The sequence below is a fragment of the Schistocerca piceifrons genome, chromosome 8 (genome assembly GCF_021461385.2).
Source record: "Schistocerca piceifrons isolate TAMUIC-IGC-003096 chromosome 8, iqSchPice1.1, whole genome shotgun sequence".
Lineage (NCBI taxonomy): Eukaryota > Metazoa > Arthropoda > Insecta > Orthoptera > Acrididae > Schistocerca > Schistocerca piceifrons.
The window spans coordinates 344,817,391-344,836,632 of record NC_060145.1 but is presented as its reverse complement, the minus strand read 5'-3'; the positions used below and the strand labels follow the sequence as shown (position 1 = coordinate 344,836,632).

Genomic DNA, 19,242 nt, shown 5'->3' with positions numbered 1-19,242 from the left:
TAATGATGTCGAGCAGTTGCATCGAAGAAATATTGTGCGATTTACACAATACGATCCAGGGGCAAACCAGTGAAGCGTATTTGCAGTTGTTCAAATTATTCAGTGCGTCTCTCTACTTCCTGTTTGTTAAGTACGATTCAAACCAGTTGTGTGTTAAACCATCTGTTCCATATAAGTTACGTCTGTTTAAGAGTATAACATGTGACATAATTAAACGCTTTGGGAAGCTCACAGAAAATACAAACTAGCGGCATTTTATTATTGAAGCCTTGTTTGTTTTTGGGCGGTGAATTCTAAATAGCATTCTCAGTCGAATAACCCTTCTGGAATCCAAAATGTGATCTGCTAAGTAAATTGCTTCTACCTAAATATGTGACTACTCTTGAGTTAATTAATTTTTCAAATATTTTGGAAAAATGTGACGTAAGGAAACTGAACGTCAATTAGTTATGTCTTTCTGGAAACGTTTGTTACAGTAAGGTTTAACAGCTGCGTACTTCCGCATTGACATAAATAAGCTATGGAACACAAAATGATGAATATTGCCCTTTCTTTAGAGAGGTGACTGATATTTAGTACGGTAGGTACAGGTAGATGGCGAGCAGGGTAGCCGCTTGGTCTGAGGTGTCTTGTCACGGTCCGCGCGGCTCGCCCCATCGGAGGTCCGAGACCTCCCTCGGGCATGGGTGTGTGTGTGTGTGTGTGTTGTCCATAGTGTAATTTAGTTTAAGTTATATTAAGTAGTGTGTAAGCTTAGGGGGCCGGTGACCTAAACAGTTTGGTCCCGTAAGACCTTACCACAAATTTATTTTTACAGGCAGATGGGCAGCTAGCGGTGTGTGTCGTGGCGCGGTGCCACCAACCTGTCGGACCTTGATCCTGTCGAGGCAGAAGGCGCCGGCGGGCAGCTCCAGCGGGGCGTCGTCTACGCCGTCGTCGTCTTCGTCTCCGGCGTCGTACAGCAGCATGCGGCCGTCGTGCGTGACGGTGAACTGGTTCAGGTGCTGCATCACCAGGGAGCGCCAGGGCGCGGGGCAGCCGGGCGCCGTCCCCGGGCTGGCGAGCCACGCCACCCCCGCCGCCCCCACCTCCTGCCCAGACGGCATCACCACGCGCAGCTTCGCAGACACCCACCACGGCAGCCGCGGTGGCGGCGGCGGCGACGACGCAGCCGTCGACGGCGTGGGTGTAGAGCGAGCCGTGCGCGCCACCTCGTACCTGGCACACAGCAACAACACACCACTCGTCAGTCCTGTCCCGTGCAAGCTACAGTACCTGGCGCCAGCAGTTTGCCCAGTTACTCTTGGACAGATCCTTCCTGTATAAAATAAGGGCTACAAACTACCATAGACTATCATAAGTAGGCCCTATGCGTAGACTACTGCAGTTTTTCTAGTAGCTTTGGTCAGTTAAGGGCGTACCCACATTACCTGTTTGCTAGATGTGTTGCATGCACATCAGCGTTACCTCACAACCAACGCTTCCTTTACATAAGCGATCAATGTCTCATTAGATTCCCCTAAAAATCTCACTAGATTCCCCTAAAAACTGCATGCGGTAAACTGTCTTAGAACATGAGTGAGGGTATATAAAGGGCCTTGTAAACTACGGAACATTTCTGTTCTACACTGAGGTCACAAAAGTCATGGGACTCTTCCTAACATCATGTCGGACACCCTTTTACCCGACATAGTGCAACAAAAAAATGGTTCAAATGGCTCTGAACACTATGGGACTTAACATCTGTGGTCATCAGTCCCCTAGAACTTAGAACTACTTAAACCTAACTAACCTAAGGACATCACACACGTCCATGCCCGAGGCAGGATTCGAACCTGCGACCGTAGCAGTCGCGCGGTTCCGGACTGAGCGTCTAGAACCGCTCGGCCACCGCGGCCGGCCATAGTGCAACAACTCGACGTGGCAAGTCTTCTGCAGAAATACTGAGCCACGCCGCCTTTATTACCGTCAGTAATTGCGAAAGTGTTGACGGTGCAGGATTTTGTGCACCTCTCGATTATGTCCCTTGAATGTGCCATACGATTCATGTCGGACGATCTCGGTGGGCAAATCATTATTCGCCGGAATTGTCCAGAATGTCCATCAATTGCAAACAACTAAGGCCCGATGTCATGGAGGTGGAGGAGGAGATCAGTGTTTAACGTCCCGTCGACAACTATGTCATTAGAGACAGAGCATAAGCTAGGATTAGGGAAGGATTGGGATGGAAATCGGCCGTGCCCTTTCAAGGGAATCATCCCGGCATTTGCCTGAAACGATTTAGGGAAATCACGGAAAACCTAAATCAGGATGGCCAGAGACGGGTTTGAACCGTCCTCCTCCCGAATGCGGGTCCAGTGTGCTGACCACTGCGCCACCCCGCTCGGTCCGGTGTCACGGCATCCATAAAAATTCCATGGCAGAATGGCTGCAAATGATCTCCAACTAGCCTAATATAGCCACTTGCAAACAATGACTGTTCAGCTGGACGAGAGGACCCAGTCAGTTCCACGTCAGCACAGACCACGCCATTAAGGAGGCGCCACCAGCTTGCACAGCGCCATGTTAACGCCCTGGGTGCATGGCTTTGTGGGGACTACCCCACACTGTAACCCTCCCATCAGATCTTACCAACTGAAATCAGGACTCATCTGACCAGGCCACGGTTTTACAGCCGTCTAGAATCCAACCGATATGGTCTCGTGTCCCGGAGAGGTGCTGCAGGCGATGTCACGCTGTTTGCAAAGGCATTCGAGTCGGTCATTTCCTGTCATAGCCCATGAACGTCAAGTTTCGCCGCACTATTTAACGGATACGTTCGTCGTAAGTTCCACATTGATTTCTACGGTTAATTCGCGCAGTGTTGCTTGTCTGTTAGCACCGAGAAAGCAAACGTCTATTGTGAGAGATAATGCCTGAAATTTGTTATTCTCGGCGCACTCTTGACATTATGTATCTCGAGATGTTGAGATCCCTAACGAATTCCGAAATTTAATGTTCCATGCGTCTAGCTACAGTTACCACTCCAGTCTGTTAGTTCCCGTCGTACGGCTATAACCACTTCGGAAACCTTCTCACATGGATCACCTGTGTACAAATGAGAATTCCGCCAATGCACTGCCCATTTGTACTTTGTGTAGGCCATACTACCGCCATCTGTACATCTGCATATCACTATCCCACTACTTTTGTAACCTTATAGTACACAGCTATCCTCCAGTCTGTTACTTCAAAATAAACAGTATTTATAGCAAAATTGAAATTGTCTATGCTTAATTCAGCTTTTATTCGAAGATTTTTGATTTGTGACGTGAAACAGAGAGATGCTGCAGTAATAATAAATAAAACAATACAGGTTTATCGTACAGCGCTAGAAAACGCGATTTCCTCGACGAGAAGATAAAATTTAAAAAACCGCAAAACAAAAATGTATAAATCGTCGCTTTTAGCTTGACGATGTCCACTATGGACAAACGGTAGTTACTTTTATTCTAAAGAAGGTTGGGTTATCACGACTGAAACCTAGGTAAATCTAGGTGTACTTTGCAACTGAGGCTGTTGGTTTTTAAAATTAAAATTAAGGTCCCTTTCCTTGCAGGATTCCCATTTGAATTCCCGAGGCATTTCCATAATACTTGTGTGTTGTTCGAACCTGCCAGTAAAAAATCCAGCAGCTCGCCTCTGAATTGTTTTCATGTCTTCCTTTAATCTTACATGGTGCGGATCCCAAACACTCCAGCAGTACACAAGAATGGGTTGCATTAGTGTACTGTAGGTGGTCTCATTTACAGATTAATCCCGTTTTCCTAAAATCGACCATTCCCTGTTGCGATCCTTGTGCTCTTCCATTTTATATATCTTAGCAACGTTACGCCTAGATATTGAATGGGCGAGACTGTGTCATGTGGCACACTACTGATGCTGTATTCGAACATTTAGGGGTTTATTTTTTCTATTCATCTGCTTTAACTTTCATTTTTCCGCTTTTGGAGCTTGCTACCATTCACCACACCAACTAGAAATTTTGTCAAGTCACCTTGTATGCTCCTACAGACACTCAACGACATCTTCTCATACACCACAGCATCATCAGCATACAGCCGTAGATTGCTGCTCATCCTGTCCACCAGATCAATTATATATACACAATATGGCAGCGGACCTATCACACTTCCCTGGGGCACTCCTGAAGATATCCTTGTCTCTGACGAACACTCACCTTTGAGGATGACGTGCTGGATTCTGTTACTTAAGAAGTCTCTAATGAGGAGAAGGAAGAGAAAGAAAAATCTAGGAAGTGTGCCTTTAGGGTGGTCTACAAAGATGCTCTACTTTTAGCAATGTCCTTGCGCCCTTTCACAGATGGCGATTTAATAAAAGAATACTTGTTAGTTGCTGCTGAACTTTTATGTCCACTTTTGATGGGACAGTTTCGCGAACACGACAGCTATGCATCGCACACAGGTAATGCCAGACGACGTTCAGAGCAAGCTTTGTAAAATCTTTATAAAGAGTGTGTTGTTTGTTCTCCATCGCTCTATGAAAGTGTAGATAACATAGGCACACAGCTGCATGTGACATTCTTAACAGGGTTGAAGAAAGTGTGGAATATGTCTACATCTACATGGTTACTCTGCAATTCACACTTAAGTGCTTGGCAGAGGGTTCATCGAACCATTTTCATACTACTTCTCTACCATTCCACTCTAGAATGGCGCGTGGGAAAAAGGAACACCTAAATCTTTCCCTTCGAGCTCTGATTTCTCTTATTTTATTATAATGATCTTTTCTCCCTACGTAGGTGAGCGTCAACAAAATATTTTCGCATTTGGAAGAGAAAGTTGGTAACTGAAATTTCTTGAATAGATCTCGCCGCAAAGAAGACCGCCTTTGTTTCAGTGATTGCCACCCCACATCGCGTATCATATCAGTGACACTCTCACCCCCATTGCGCGATAACACGAAACGAGCTGCCCTTCTTTGCACTTTTTCGATGTCCTCCGTCAATCCTACCTGGTAAGGATCCCACACCACGCAGCAATTTTCCAGCAGAGGACGGACAAGTGTAATGTAGGCAGTCTCTTTAGTGGGTTTGATGCATCTTCTAAGTGTTCTGCCAACAATGCGCAGTCTTTGTTTCACCTTCCCCACAATATTATCTATGTGGTCTCTCCAAATTAAGTTGCTCGTAATTGTAATTCCTAGGTATTTAGTCGAATTGACAGCCCTTAGATTTTTCCCATTTATCATATACCCAAAATTTATCGGATTTCTTTTAGTACCCATGTGGATGACCTCGTACTTTTCTTTGTTTAGTGCCCATTGCCACTTTTCGCACCATACAGAAATTCTCTCTAGATCATTTTGTAATTGGAATTGATTTTACTAGACGGTAAATTACAGCGTCACCTGCAAACAATCTAAGGGGGCTGTACAGATTATCACCTAGATCATTTGTCTAAATCAGGGACAGCAGAGGGCCTAGGACACTGCGGAACACAAGATATCACTTCTGTTCCACTCGATGATTTACCGTCTATCACTACGAACTGTGACCTCTCTGAGAGGAAATCACGAATCCAGTCACACAACTGAGACGATACTCCATATGCACGCGATTTGATTAATAGTGGCTTGTGAGGAACGCTATCAAAAGCCTTCTGGAAATCTAGGAATACGGAATCGATCTGAGATCCCTTGTCGACAGCACTCATTACTTCATGGTGCACAAGAATGATATTTTCTGAATCCGTGTTGGTTATGTATCAAAAAGTCATTTTCTTCAAGGTGACTGATAATGTTCGAGTACAGTATATGCTCCAAAATCCTACTGCAAATTGAGGTCAGTGATATGGGTATGTAATTCAATGGATTACTCCTATTTCCGTTCTTGAATATTGGTGTGACCTGTGCTACTTTCCAGGCTTTAGGAACAGACCTTTCGTCAAGTGAGCGGTTGTATATGATTGCTAAGAAAGGCGCCATTGTGTCTGCATACTCTGAAAGGAACCTGATTGGTATACCATCTGGACCGGAAGACTTGCCTTTCTTAAGTGATTTCAGTTGTTTCGCAACACCTAAGATATCTACTTTTACGTCACGCATGCTAACAGCTGTTCTGGTTTCGAATTCTGGAATATTTACTTCGTCTTCTTTCGTGAAGGAATTACCGAAAACTGTATTTAGTAACTCCGCTTTAGTGGCACCATCATCGGTAACATTTCCATCGCTATCGCGCAGTGACGGTATTGACTGTTTTTTGCCACTGGTGCTCTTTACATACGACCAGGATATCTTTGGGTTTTCTACCGTATTTTGAGACAATGTTCCTTTGTGGAATCTATTAAAAGCGTCTCGCATTGACGTCCGCACTAAATTTCGAGCTTCCGTGAAACTTAGCCAGTCTTGGAGATTTTGCGTTCTTCTGAATTTGGCATGCTTTTTTCGTTGCTTCTGCAACAGTGTTCTGATTTGTTTTGTGTACCATGGTGGATCCGTCCCGTCTCTTATTAATTTATGCGGTATGAATCTATCTGTTGCTGTCGATACTATACATACTGTAGGTCTGCTGTGGAATTTATTACTTTATGTGTCTACAAACGGGGAAAATAATACGTAGCTTGAAGTAAGTGACCTTCAATGTGACAGTTTCTTCAAACATTTCCCTCAGGATCGATTTGCTCGTTTACACAAGTTTACTCCTCAGAGCTCCCCACCCTGTTTCTTGCGGCGATGGAGGGGGCACAGCACTCGCTGCTCACAGAACTCCACTCACTATCTGGTCGCGGAGCACGTTAGCTGGGAAGCCCTGTGTTAAATGAGCGGAAATTTTAAACACTCTAAGTGCCATTTCTTCATAAGACGGGTTTTCAGTGCTATTGTGTTCTCGATACTCCGTTGCACGTCCCTAGACGTGATCCAAATACCGAATCATGGTAAAAAATGTTTGAAACATTCATTACTAAATGACGCATGGTCTTTGTGCAAAACAGTCCTTCCCTTCAGAGCTGCAAGTGTCACGTGTCAAGGTCTCCCCCTCTTAGTAAATGTGCAGATGTTATGTAAGCAGAGTACATTTAATCTTCTGTTTGTAGCAATGAAACATCTTTTTCATGGAAGGGGATAATTAGGGTTCGAATAATAGCAAAAATAGCTGGAGTTGTGAAAAAACAAAACAGGTGTCTCGAAAATGTTATGAAAAGACAAAGACATCAGATAGAGTTTCTTAACAGCACAGGCACTTCTACAGTAACCTTTGTAACATCTGGTCTTATGAATGTAGTTGTATAAGAAACAGTTGTCAGTACCGAGAGATTTTACATTGAATTTAATTTGGTACTTCTCTTTAAAACAAATTAAAGATAAAATGCTTTATTTTGATTCCATTATATCTAATTAAAACATTAAGTCTATATTTCTGTACTTGTATTATCACAATAAAAAGTAGCCCTGTTTAGTATCAATAGCATTTGAAACAAATATTTTGTTATTCATGAAACTAATGTTATGAAACAAATAAAAACATTAACTTTCTTGACCTGAAGATTTGCAATAGTAACAATAAACATCAATTTAGTATTTACAGAAAATCTACCACCACAGATGTCAGTATTCACAACTCATCTTGCCACCCCCGCCAACAAAAAATGGCATATTTCAGAACGATGTTACACCGAATTAAAAAAGTATCGGTGAGTGACACAGACGAACAAAATAAAATCAATATAATTAAAACAGTTGCTCATAATAATGGATATAAACCCATAATAATATAAAACTCCACAACAAAATGCAGACAAAAACCACAGATCCACTTCACTGTAGTCACTTCAAGCCAAATCAGTGTGCCACAGAAGCCAAACCTAAATATGCTACCCTCCCATACATAGGCCTACTATCGTACCAAACAGCAAACTTATTTAAAAAGAAAACTATTACAATCAGCTTTTCCACAAATAATAAATTACAACAAAAAGTAATCCATGATGTAAATACCTCCAAGAGTCCCTACTGTAAACCAGGAATATACAACCTCAAATGTGATACATGCCCAATATTCTACATTGGACAGACAGGCAGAAGCTTTGAAATTAGATACAAAGTACACATTGATGCTTTAAGACTTGGAAACTTGAACAAATCTGCATTTGCAGCCCATATTGCTGAAGAAAACCATTCAGTTAGAAACATTGAGAACAACTTAACAATTTTACATCTGACAGAAAAAGGAGACACTATGAATATATTACAAGAAATAGAAATACACACACACAAAAACAGCACCCCAGACTATATCCTTAATGACCAAACAGAGTTAGCTAACACCCCTTTCCTAAAAAATTTCCAAAAATTATTTTCCAACCTCCAAAGCAAATAATATTCCTACGCCTATCTGCAGATCAAGTAGCAAATTTATATGTTACTATAATCCTCATGACGGTAAATGTAATTAAATAATGTACTATTTTACCTATACAGTGCTAAAAAAAAGAGGAACAACCTTATAATTAATGTAACAGTATCAATGTCTCCGTACTAGTGTAAAAAGCATTTCAGTTGCATAAGTGAATATATGATCCTTTTCCATACATAGGACATCATCAGATGTTACAATATATCATAGAATCTTTGATACTCAAATGTTTGTAAGCTCTTTGTATGTATCAGTACGTATCAAAACATGTGGTGCGTAGTAGAAATCTTTTCAGTGACAAATCTAAAGTGTTCAGCGAGAAAAATTTACGTGTGCAACAATAAGAATGCAGTGGGAATGTATCCACTTCTGTTGGACGAATGCTATGAAAACAAACACTCCAAACCGACAGTTCACGTAAGTCACATCAATGAAAATCTGTAACGCAACCATCTGTGTGTGGCGTGCTTATAATGATGTATTATTTATATTTTAAGACAATTAATCTGTAAAAAACCCACCACTGTTATGAGGAAAGCATGTAAACCTTCTGAAGATGAATCATAACGATTCGAAACCGGTAACGGTACCTTTTGAATAAAGGAACTGAAAGTAAATTTGTGGCTGGTTGCTGTCCCAACACCATCTTCCATGAAACTTTGTGCTCGACTGGAACTCGAACGTGGATTTCCCGCTTATCGCGAGCTGTTGCCATAATACAACGGCCTTCCAAGCACGCCTCCAGGGCCGATCCTGGCTGACATACTAGCTGGCATATGTCACAGAATCCAAAGCCCTTACGCTCGCACATTTTCTCATTCTCGCACAGGGAGAGAGATATAGTTCATTGTCATTTTATCCCATCGAGGTCTGGAAACACAACCATGGTTACAATGTCTGTGCTTATACAGTGTCTGTTTCGTCAGTTACACTGTTCTGAAGATTACAGTTGTCATAAATATTACGATATTTATTCCCTTTTTGCGAATCCGGATGGACGTCAACTGTTTGCAACACACGAAAATTTGTGGAGGGCCGGGTTCGAACCCAGATTTTCCGGTTACCGCGAGCCGCCTTAATCACTTCAGCTATCCAAACACGTCTCCAGGACCGATTAAAGTTTCCATATGTCACAAAATCCCCAAACCTTACGCTCGCACACTTCGTGATTCCCACACAGTGACATAAACATATTTTATCGTAACTTTAGTCCGTCGAGGCACCCGTATATCATTGGCGCAAATCCATTTCGTAATATTTACCACTGATGTACTCCTCAGAACAGCCTAATGTGAAGATACAGACAATGTATAACCACAGAAATTAAAATTATCAAAAATGTTACCACGCCTCAAGGGGCCGAAATAACGATAAAAATACTTTTTTTCTCCTTGTGCTGGAATCACGAAATGTGCGAGCGTAAGGATTGTGGACTCTGTGACGTATGAAACACTGGATCAGTTCTGGAAGCTTGTTAGGAGAGCCGAAGTTGTTAAGGCGATCTCTCGCGATAAGCGGAAAGTCCGACTTCCAGTCACAATTCGACACAAATTTTCATTTGCAGCAAACAGCTGACTTCGATCCTGATTCGTAAAATGCGAATCCCTTTCGTAATAAAGACATAATTATTTGCACTTAGAATCAGTCAGTTCCCTAGTATGGGACCTAGAATGTTCTTAATAAGTTATTTATTTTTAAATTTGTCTTATTATTTTTTTGCGGTGATAAGGTGACCAGCGTATTTCTGTGGCATCACAATACCTTCTACTTTTCTGTATACAAATAAATTTTATATCAAGAGAGGGTTTTTATTTCTATGACAAATGTGAGATTTGGCACTTTTCACTTTAACTCCCAAAGAAAATGCGAGCTTTGGACAAAACCCGCCACTGCCACTGTCTGGAAAGCAGTTGACTGTAAAAGAAGTAAACAACATGGGTTCCAAGAACATCGATCACGCGAAAGCCAACTTGTGCTTCTCACATGACCTTCTGAAAGTCAGATGGACGCATTATTTCTCTCCTTCTGAAAAGCATTTGATTTACTGTTATACTAATGATTATTAACGACAGTTCGATTATATAGGCTATCAGGAGAAAAATTACGACTGGATTCAGGATTTCTTGGATGCAGCAAATTATCTTGGATGGAGGGTCATCGACAGACGTAGTAGTAATTTCAGCTTTGCCCATGGGGAAGTGTGTTGGCACCCTTATCATTCATTTTGTGCACAGTAAAAGCGAATGCAGACTTTTTGATTACGATGTAGTTATTTCTAATAAATTATTATCTGAGGAAAACTGCAGAAATATTGCAGAGGCGAAATATAACTGAAGCTGAAATTAATAAAAAGTCAGGCACAGCCTTGAGATCCACTGCTCAATTTAACGTACGTAACGGAATTATTAACGCTTTAATCTATTGGTTCTATCCCTCTGAAAGTGGGGAACTGACATAACATTTATAATTTGAAGGAAATGACTGTCGTAACAAACTCGAGATTTAAGTAACATTGTGGTTAATTATAAAAGACATACGAATAATAATGCCAGAAAACAAAGATATGTGGGCAACAGCTTTACAAAAATGTGCCTTACTATGTGAACTGCAAGCTCTGAGCTGGCAAAGTTACTCAAAGAGATAAGTTGCATAAAATCTCGGATGTAATTCTGTGAACTAAGTACAGTAACCTATGACAATTGCAGTGACTGTCTGGAACCAACACCCAAGAATCCTAAAGATCTGAGGAATCACTGGCGAATTTGACCCAGTGATATCTATGTAGCAACTGAACAACAATACACTCGCTTGCAGTGTTGTGCCAGAGCTGTAAGCAATGCTTACCATAATCTTTAGTGTACTGCGAGCACAGTGGAGACACAGCGACTTTTGACTTGAGTGCACAGCCGGAACTTAGTCTGCCACTTCGCTATGACTTTTGTCCCAGAATTCCTCCAACTCCTGTCTCTTCACCCTCTGTGACCGACAATTTGCATCTCCATTTTCCTGGTCTCCTCCCAGCACCATGCTCCTGTCTTCCCAACAACAAAGCGGGACCTTGAATCCTCTTAAAAGTTGCTAGAGACTGCCTATGAGGCAATTGTTTCTTAGACAATATTTCAAATCGGAAGCTGTGAATGTCAAAAAGCCAATACATCGCATTTATTTAGCTCTTTTCTAAAAAAATCCTATGTTGCGTCCTCGTGACATCACTACTAATACTCCAACTGGTGCTCATTCAGCCACCAGCTAGCCTCGTATCACAAGTCATGTGGAATGTTAAAGAGCTTGCTATAATGCTAGTAGCTGACTCTGCTCCAGCATCCGCCGGTTAGGTAGGTAAGTGCTGTTCTGTCAAGTTTTTAGAAACTCTAGGAGATGTTTATCTGCTCACGTATATCACTTATACCAAGCTCCTAGCGCCAAACACCCACTGACAAAGTTTCGTCTTATGAAACGAAGGGTTTTTAATCTTGATCCCCCATGGACTATCATATAAATGGACAATGACCTGTCCATCTGCTTTCTGTGTGGCAAAGCGACTTCCATTCCCTACCATTGAGGCGGGTATCTTGCCTGTTGTTTATTCTCCCTCTGTTTCAGCGGAGACGAGTGCACCCCCAGTTCCTCGTGGTTCATTCCCATTGCTTTGCAACACATCACCTGTCTCACATCCACGGCACTTGAAAGGTGGCTACAATGAGTCACAGCGCCAGAGATTGCGCCAAAGAGTATTATTCCGCCGCCTCCACTGGGGCAGTTGTAGTTCAGAGGTTGTCGTGGGCAGTGCTTGTTGAGAGGATGTCGATAGCAGTACTAGTTGAGAGCATGTCGTGTGCAGTTGTTCTTCTGCTGGGCGAGGGGGTAAATGCTGTTTGGTTGGTGTAATGTATTGAAAGGTGGCTACACTGAGCCACAGCGCCAGAGATTGCGCCAAAGAGTATTATTCAGCCGCCTCCACTGGCAGTGCTTGTTGAGAACTCGTAGTAGGCAGTTTTTATTGAGAAGTAGCGGAGGGCAGTGCTTGTCGAGAGGTCGTGGTGGAGAGTGCTTGTTGAGATGTGGTAGTAGCGAGTCGGTGTGGAGATGTTGTAGTAGTGAGTGCTTGTTCCATGTTTTATGCAGTTGTCTGATGGGCTAGACAGCAGATGTTGTTCCAATGGAGATATTGTATTGATTAGAGTGCTTTTCATCAATATATATGAAGGTAACAAAACTCGCTTTATTTCTCATTATTTCAATGTCTTGAATAATGCGTCATTACAGGTTCAGTCAACAAAGCATCTGGCTTGTGTTCTTTTATTAGAGTGTAATTCTGGTTTTCTTGCGCAATTATAGTATTTCTAATTTTTTTATCACTTCAGTATAAATGGTATTTGAAATTTCTTGTCTTATTGAAGAAGAACCGTGCCAGATGTGTACGTTGAGTCATACTTCCACACACAGAACAGTTATACTTGTGCTTTGGTTTCGTAGGATTTATAGTTGCTGGGGACTTAATTAATTAATTGTGTTAACGGAAATTTCATTTCATTCTTTGTTGTTGTTCTATGCAGTCAGATTGCGTACAAATACTAGTCAGGGCCAACCGTTTACGAGACTTCGTAATCGGACATACAGCGACTAAAAAATTAAAAGTATTTGAATTTCATGTTTAAATAATTAAGCCCCCATGCAGTATATATGGAAGATGTTGCAATGATCACAGTGTATTTTTCGTCAATATATATGGAGGTAACAAAAAAATTTTTATTTCAAATTCCTAAATAACAATGCCTCTTGGTCACAGGTCAGTCAACAAGGCATCTGGCCCGTGTTCATGTATTAGACTGTAATTCTGGTTTCTATGTGCAATTATAGTATTTCTGGCTTTTAATTAGTTCATTGTAAATGGTGTTTGAAATTTCTTGTCGTATTGAGGAAGAACCGTGCCAGATACGTGTACGTTGAATCACACTTCCACACACAGAACAGTTACACTTGTGCTTTGTTGTTTCGTAGCTTTTATAGTTGCAGGGGACTTAATTAATCAATTGTGTTAACGGAAATTTCCTTTCATTCTTTATTGCTATTTTATGCAATCAGATTGCATAATAATACTATTCAGGGCCAACAGGTTACGAGACTTCGTAACCGGACACACAGCTACTAAAATTACTTGCATTATAATAATTAAGCCCCCGTGCACACTCCTCACTTCCAAAGTTAGCCCGTATAGCAAAGGATGTATCTAGGACCATGTTAGACCACAACAGCTTAAGAAGAGGAAGTGAAGTCAGCTCATACAATAATTGTAGTATTATGACTATCGTTAAACTATATCAGTTCCCCTCCATTCGTACAATTAAACGTGAACAAAAATTAAAAGAGGTCAGTTAAAGTGCTTGCCGTGTTTCAACATTACGTCAGCTTTTAATAAAATATCAAATTGGTGCAGAGATTGGCAACTTTATTTAAATGTTTAGCAATGTAAAATAGTGCACGTCACAAAATTCAGAGAAACGGTACCCTCTGACCCCATTATCTGTGAATCGCAATTGAAAACAATCCGCTCGTAACTCAGTGTAACAATTTGCTCAGACATGAAGTGGAATATTCACATAGGCTTAGTCGTAGGTAAAGCATATGACAGATTTCAGTTTATTGGCAAGACACTGGGAAAATGTAGTTGGTCTACATAAAAGACTGCTTACAAATCACTTGTGCATACCACCTCAGAATACTGATAACCGTGTAGGACTCAAATGAAATGGAACTAACCGGGGACATTGTACGTTTACATAGAAGCGCGGCACGTAAGGAACCGTACCCTCTGACCCCATTATATGTGAATCACAATTGAAAAGAATCCGCTCGTAACTCAGTATAACAATTTGCTCACATGTGAAGTGGAGTGTTCACATAGGCTAAGTCGTGGGTAAAGCAGATGGCAGAATTCAGTTTATTGGCAAGACACTGGGAAAATGCAGTTGGTCTACAGAAAAGACTGCTTACAAATCACTTGTGCATACCATCTCAGAATACTGATTAGCGGTTAGGACACAAATGAAATAGAACTAACGGAGGATATTGTACATTTACATAGAAGGGCACCACGTAAGGTCACAGGTTTGTTTGAGTCACGGGAATGTGTCATGAAAACTGAAAGACCTGCTCCTGCAGACACTTGTAGCAAAACGCCAAGTATTCTGCCAAAGCATACTTACAAAATTTCTAAATCAGAAGAATCTCCATACATTTTCCATCCTTCTACGGGACCATGAAAACGAGATTAATCTAATTACAAATTGAACAGAGGCCTTTAATCACATTCCGCGCTCCACGCGTGATTGAAATGCGAACTAACCCTAGCATATTATCCATAGCTAAGTACCGTCTGTCATGCACTTCGTAGTAGTTTGCAAGGTATTTACGGAGATGTAGATGGGGATGTACCTGATGTAGTAGCGCCTCTTGTGACCACAGGCTACTTTGGCGCCGACGATGACACGAAAATATTCAGCAACTGAGTGCACAAGTGAAATTTCAGCGTTGCGTAGCGTATGTGCATTTATTTCCCAGCTGTGGAGCAACTATATCTTAGAGAAAAGCTTGTTTGACTGATTCGTGCAGTGCTGCTTAAGAGACAGCGTCCAATCGATGGTGACACATACACTTGTGATCAAAAGTATCCGGACACCCCCAAAAACATACGTTTTTCATAGCAGGTGCATTGTGCTACCACCTACTGCCAGGTACTCCATATCAGCGACCTCAGTAGTCATTAGACATCGTGAGAGTGCATAATAGGCCGCCCCGCGGAACTCACAGACTTCGAACGTAGTCAGGTGATTGGTTGACACTTGTGTCATACGTCTGTACGCGAGATTTCCACACTCCTAAACATCCCTAGGTCCACTGATAGTGAAGTGGAAACGTGAAAGGACACATACAGCACAAAAACGTACATGCCGACCTCGTCTGTTGATGACAGAGACCGCCGACTGTTGAAGAGGGTCGTAATATGTAATAGCCAGACATATATTCAGACCGCCACACAGGAAATCCACATCAGGATCCACTGGAAGTACTATGACAGTTAGGCGGGAGGAGAGAAAACTTGGATTTCATGGTCGAGCGGCCGGTAAATGCCAAACGACGCCTCGCTTGGTGTAAGGAGCGTAAACATTGGACGATTGAACAGTGGAAAAACGTTGTGTGGAGTGACGAATCACGGTACACAATGAGGCGATCCGATGGCAGGGTGTGGGTATGGCGAATGCCCGGTGAACGTCATCTGCCAGTGAGTGAAGCGCCAACAGTAAAATTCGGAGGCGGTGGTGTTATGTTGTAGTCGTGTTTTTCATGGAAGGGGCTTGCACCTCTTGCTGTTTTGCGTGCACTATCACAGCACAGGCCTACATTGATGTTTTAAGCACCTTCTTGCTTCCCACTGTTGAAGAGCAATTCGGGGATGGCGATTGCATCTTTCAACACGATCAAGTACCTGTTCATAATGCACGGCCTGTGGCGGAGTTTCCCCAAGAAACCTTCCAGCTCCTGACTGAACGTATGCCTGCCAGAGTGGAAGCTGTCATCAAGGCTAAGGGTGGGCCAACACCATAGTGAATTGCAGCATTACTGATAGAGGGCGCCACGAACTTGTTAGTCATCCTCAACTAGGTGTCCGGATACATTTAGCGTAGTTATTGAGGTAAGTAGTTACGAGAAGCTACCACCACGTTCAATAACACGTGTAACTTCGTGCGTGCCTCTTTCTAAAGGAAATGGAATTCACAGGCCTCTGTTTTACTTCGGTTTGATTGGAATCTCCATTTGCAAAAGTACTCATCAGATATTGAAGATAATGCAATGAATATATCTATGGCGACAAGATTATTGATCATGCAAACACATGAAAAGATATCATTGTAAACAGTGTAGAAATACTGAGCCCGTATTGTGATAAAGGTTTCCTGACAAATTGCCGGTCGGTGTGGCCGTGCGGTTCTAGGCGCTTCAGTCTGGAACCGCGTGACCGCTACGGTCGCAGGTTCGAATCCTGCCTCGGGCATGGATGTGTGTGGTGTCCTTAGGTTAGTTAGGTTTAATTAGTTCTAAGTTCTAGGTGACTGATGACCTTAGAAGTTAAGTCGTATAGTGCTCAGAGCCATTTGAACCATTTTTTGAACCTGACAAATAGAAATGTTTGTCAGACCAGAGTATGAACACAAATCTCCTACTTTTCGCTGGCAGCCGTTTTAGCCACCAGGCTACCCGAACACACCTTCAGACAAGGATAAAATGTTCATTGTGGTTTGTTGTCTCTTATTACATTCGAACACTACGTGTAGAGCATCTCCCACAAGTTACTTAGTAATAACACAATTTCATTCATTTTATCCCAAGTGACTCCACTCACTTCACTGCAGTGAATTTATTTCAATGGATATATATTTCTGTGGCAAAGAATGCGACACTTCTCCAGCGAATTCCTCCCGTGTGCAACACCCTTGGGTAATAGTGTACGGAAATCACATCAGCGCCAATAAAAGTTTGAGCCAGGCCTGGTGACGTATTCAGGTAGCCTAATGGTTAAGGCAACTACTCACTAAGAGCAGCAAATCACTTTTCGGATCCCAATCTAGTATTAATTTACAGCCGGCCAGGGTGGCCGAGCGGTTCTAGGCGCTACAGTCTGGAACCGTGCGACCGTTACGGTCGCAAGTTCGAATCCTACCTCGGGCATGGATGTGTGAGATGTCCTTAGGTTAGTTAGGTTTCAGTAGTTCTAAGTTCTAGGGGACTCATGACCTCAGAAGTTAAGTCCCATAGTGCTCAGAGCGATTTGAACTAATTTACAGTTGTCACAACATATGGAAACGAAATTACCTTTGAAACTTCCTGTCAGATTAAAACTGCTGTAGTGCACTGTTTTACTACGTAGTCCGAAGTAAAGCACATACGCCCGTGGGAACAGACGCTGCACTGAGGATTAACAGCCGCATTCAGTGAAGAACGAACTCGCAAACTGCAGTTATGGGTCGGAATCAGTGTAGAATATTTCAGAACAAATTAAGATTTGTGACGGATCGGAACCGGAATTCCTGCACAGCGTGAGACGTTTTTCTCTCGTCAAATTGCCTTGGCATGGCACTAAATTCTGTACTGCAGTGTCTGTGTTATACAGCGTAGTCGGAGGTAATGACAGTATCTAGTGCTAGCATGACAAGATTTGGGTCGCAGGTGGAAGTGTGCTCGGATAGACGAAGTGGTAAAGGCGACTGCTGTTGACAAGTGGGATATACGGGTTTGAGTGCTGGTCAGGGACAAATTTTCATTTGCTCTGAATTATGTTACAGCTGGTGCTAAGGCATAATCGCAATTTGCGAATTCATTATTCACATTAAAGCAGTGTGTCAGATAGGGACTTGAAACCGAATTTTCACGTATAAGTGCTCTACCGACTGAGCTAACCAGGCATAAATCAGGAGCCACCCGCATAGCTTTACTACTGTCAATAAATCATCTCCAGAGAGCTGCTGGCGGAAGTAAAGCTTTGAGGGCGGGTTGTGATTCATGCACGGATAGCTTCATTTAATCGATAACTTTATTTAATCGTATAATTTTTATTACGCCAATGACTTAGGGGAACGAGGATAACTGATTTACACCTCAGGAAGATGCAACATTACGTTGTTCACGAACATAACTGTATTTTATCTTTTTCATTAATGATCTACGTCATTTATTGGACATTGAGATTAAGTACTTCAAAAAGGCTTATCGCATCTCAATCTGTCGGTATTATCACTGAAGAAGAATTTTTAAGTTCCAAAGTAGAGTTTAGGACCGTTGTTAAGAAAAGGGGCTGTCTCAATTTCAGTTGTGCTAAGTGTAACCTTTTTGTTTACAGTACCAGAGGAAAATGTTAACGGCACTGAAGCCAGGCCGAGGAGGCATAATATTAGCGAATGCAAGAAAGGGCTGAAGGGAATGCACGAAGGTCTAAAAATATAAAAAAATTAAATTTAATTTAATTTAAAAAATCAAAATGATAGTAAAACATTTGCCCGCAAAAGACAAAGGCACCAGGCTCAGTACCGGTCTGGCACACTTCCTGGAAGTTTCATATCTACTACCTGCACAATTGACTGAGGAAGATAGCCTCGACTGGGGGCGAAGTACTAGCGCAACAAGGCGCTTCACCTTCTGGCATGACGGTTTGGCTAGGGAAATTACATGGCTTTATCGTGCTGCTTGACTCTTTGTGCAATTTTCTTTTTTTTTTTTTTTGTAAATAATAAAAGAAAGATTAAAGGATAGTCAGAGGAACAGTAAGAGACGCTGAAAACGAACGGCCTAAATGGCTGGCCGGTAGGCTCGGATGACTCACGCCGAGTTGTGATGTTACTCTCTCCATGCTTTGCTACGTAGGTTCCAGACGTAGGAAGGTACCTGGCCCGTCACGTGTGTTTCTGCTAGCCCTGCGAATAATTGCCATTCGCCTGGCGTAAAGATGGGGTATTTGTCAATTAGGGTTAACTCCTCCTTGGTCATGAAATTTAGCCACTTGAGCTCATACTTGCTAAAGCGGTGGGGGCGATGGGGGAGGGGGGGCGGGCTAGCACCTGCTGTGGAGAGGGGGTACGGTTGCTCGAATGGGTATGACCCGCCTGTATCGACGCCCCAATGTTCTTAAGGAACGGCTGCAGCTCGTGCGGATCTGGTATTTTCATTTTCCGTAGCTGTGACTTCTTGGCGGTAGACTTCTCGGCATGGGAGGAGTCGGTCGCTGCCACAGCACCCTTGCTTGCAGCTGCCTTGGCGGAGTGTGACGACTGTGGCGT

General features: G+C 42.5%; 1 protein-coding gene across 2 annotated transcripts in view; it reads right to left on the bottom strand.

Moving 5' to 3' along the window:
* Positions 1-19,242, bottom strand: part of LOC124711255 (probable G-protein coupled receptor Mth-like 1) — a 369,949-nt gene that overhangs the window by 295,952 nt on the left and 54,755 nt on the right. Inside the window, exon 2 of one of the 2 annotated variants that reach the window (XM_047241226.1) lies at positions 864-1,218. In XM_047241226.1, the coding sequence (XP_047097182.1) occupies positions 864-1,218 (355 nt within the window). The remainder of the gene's footprint in view (positions 1-863; positions 1,219-19,242) is intronic. The other variant, XM_047241227.1, reaches the window with a different exon arrangement.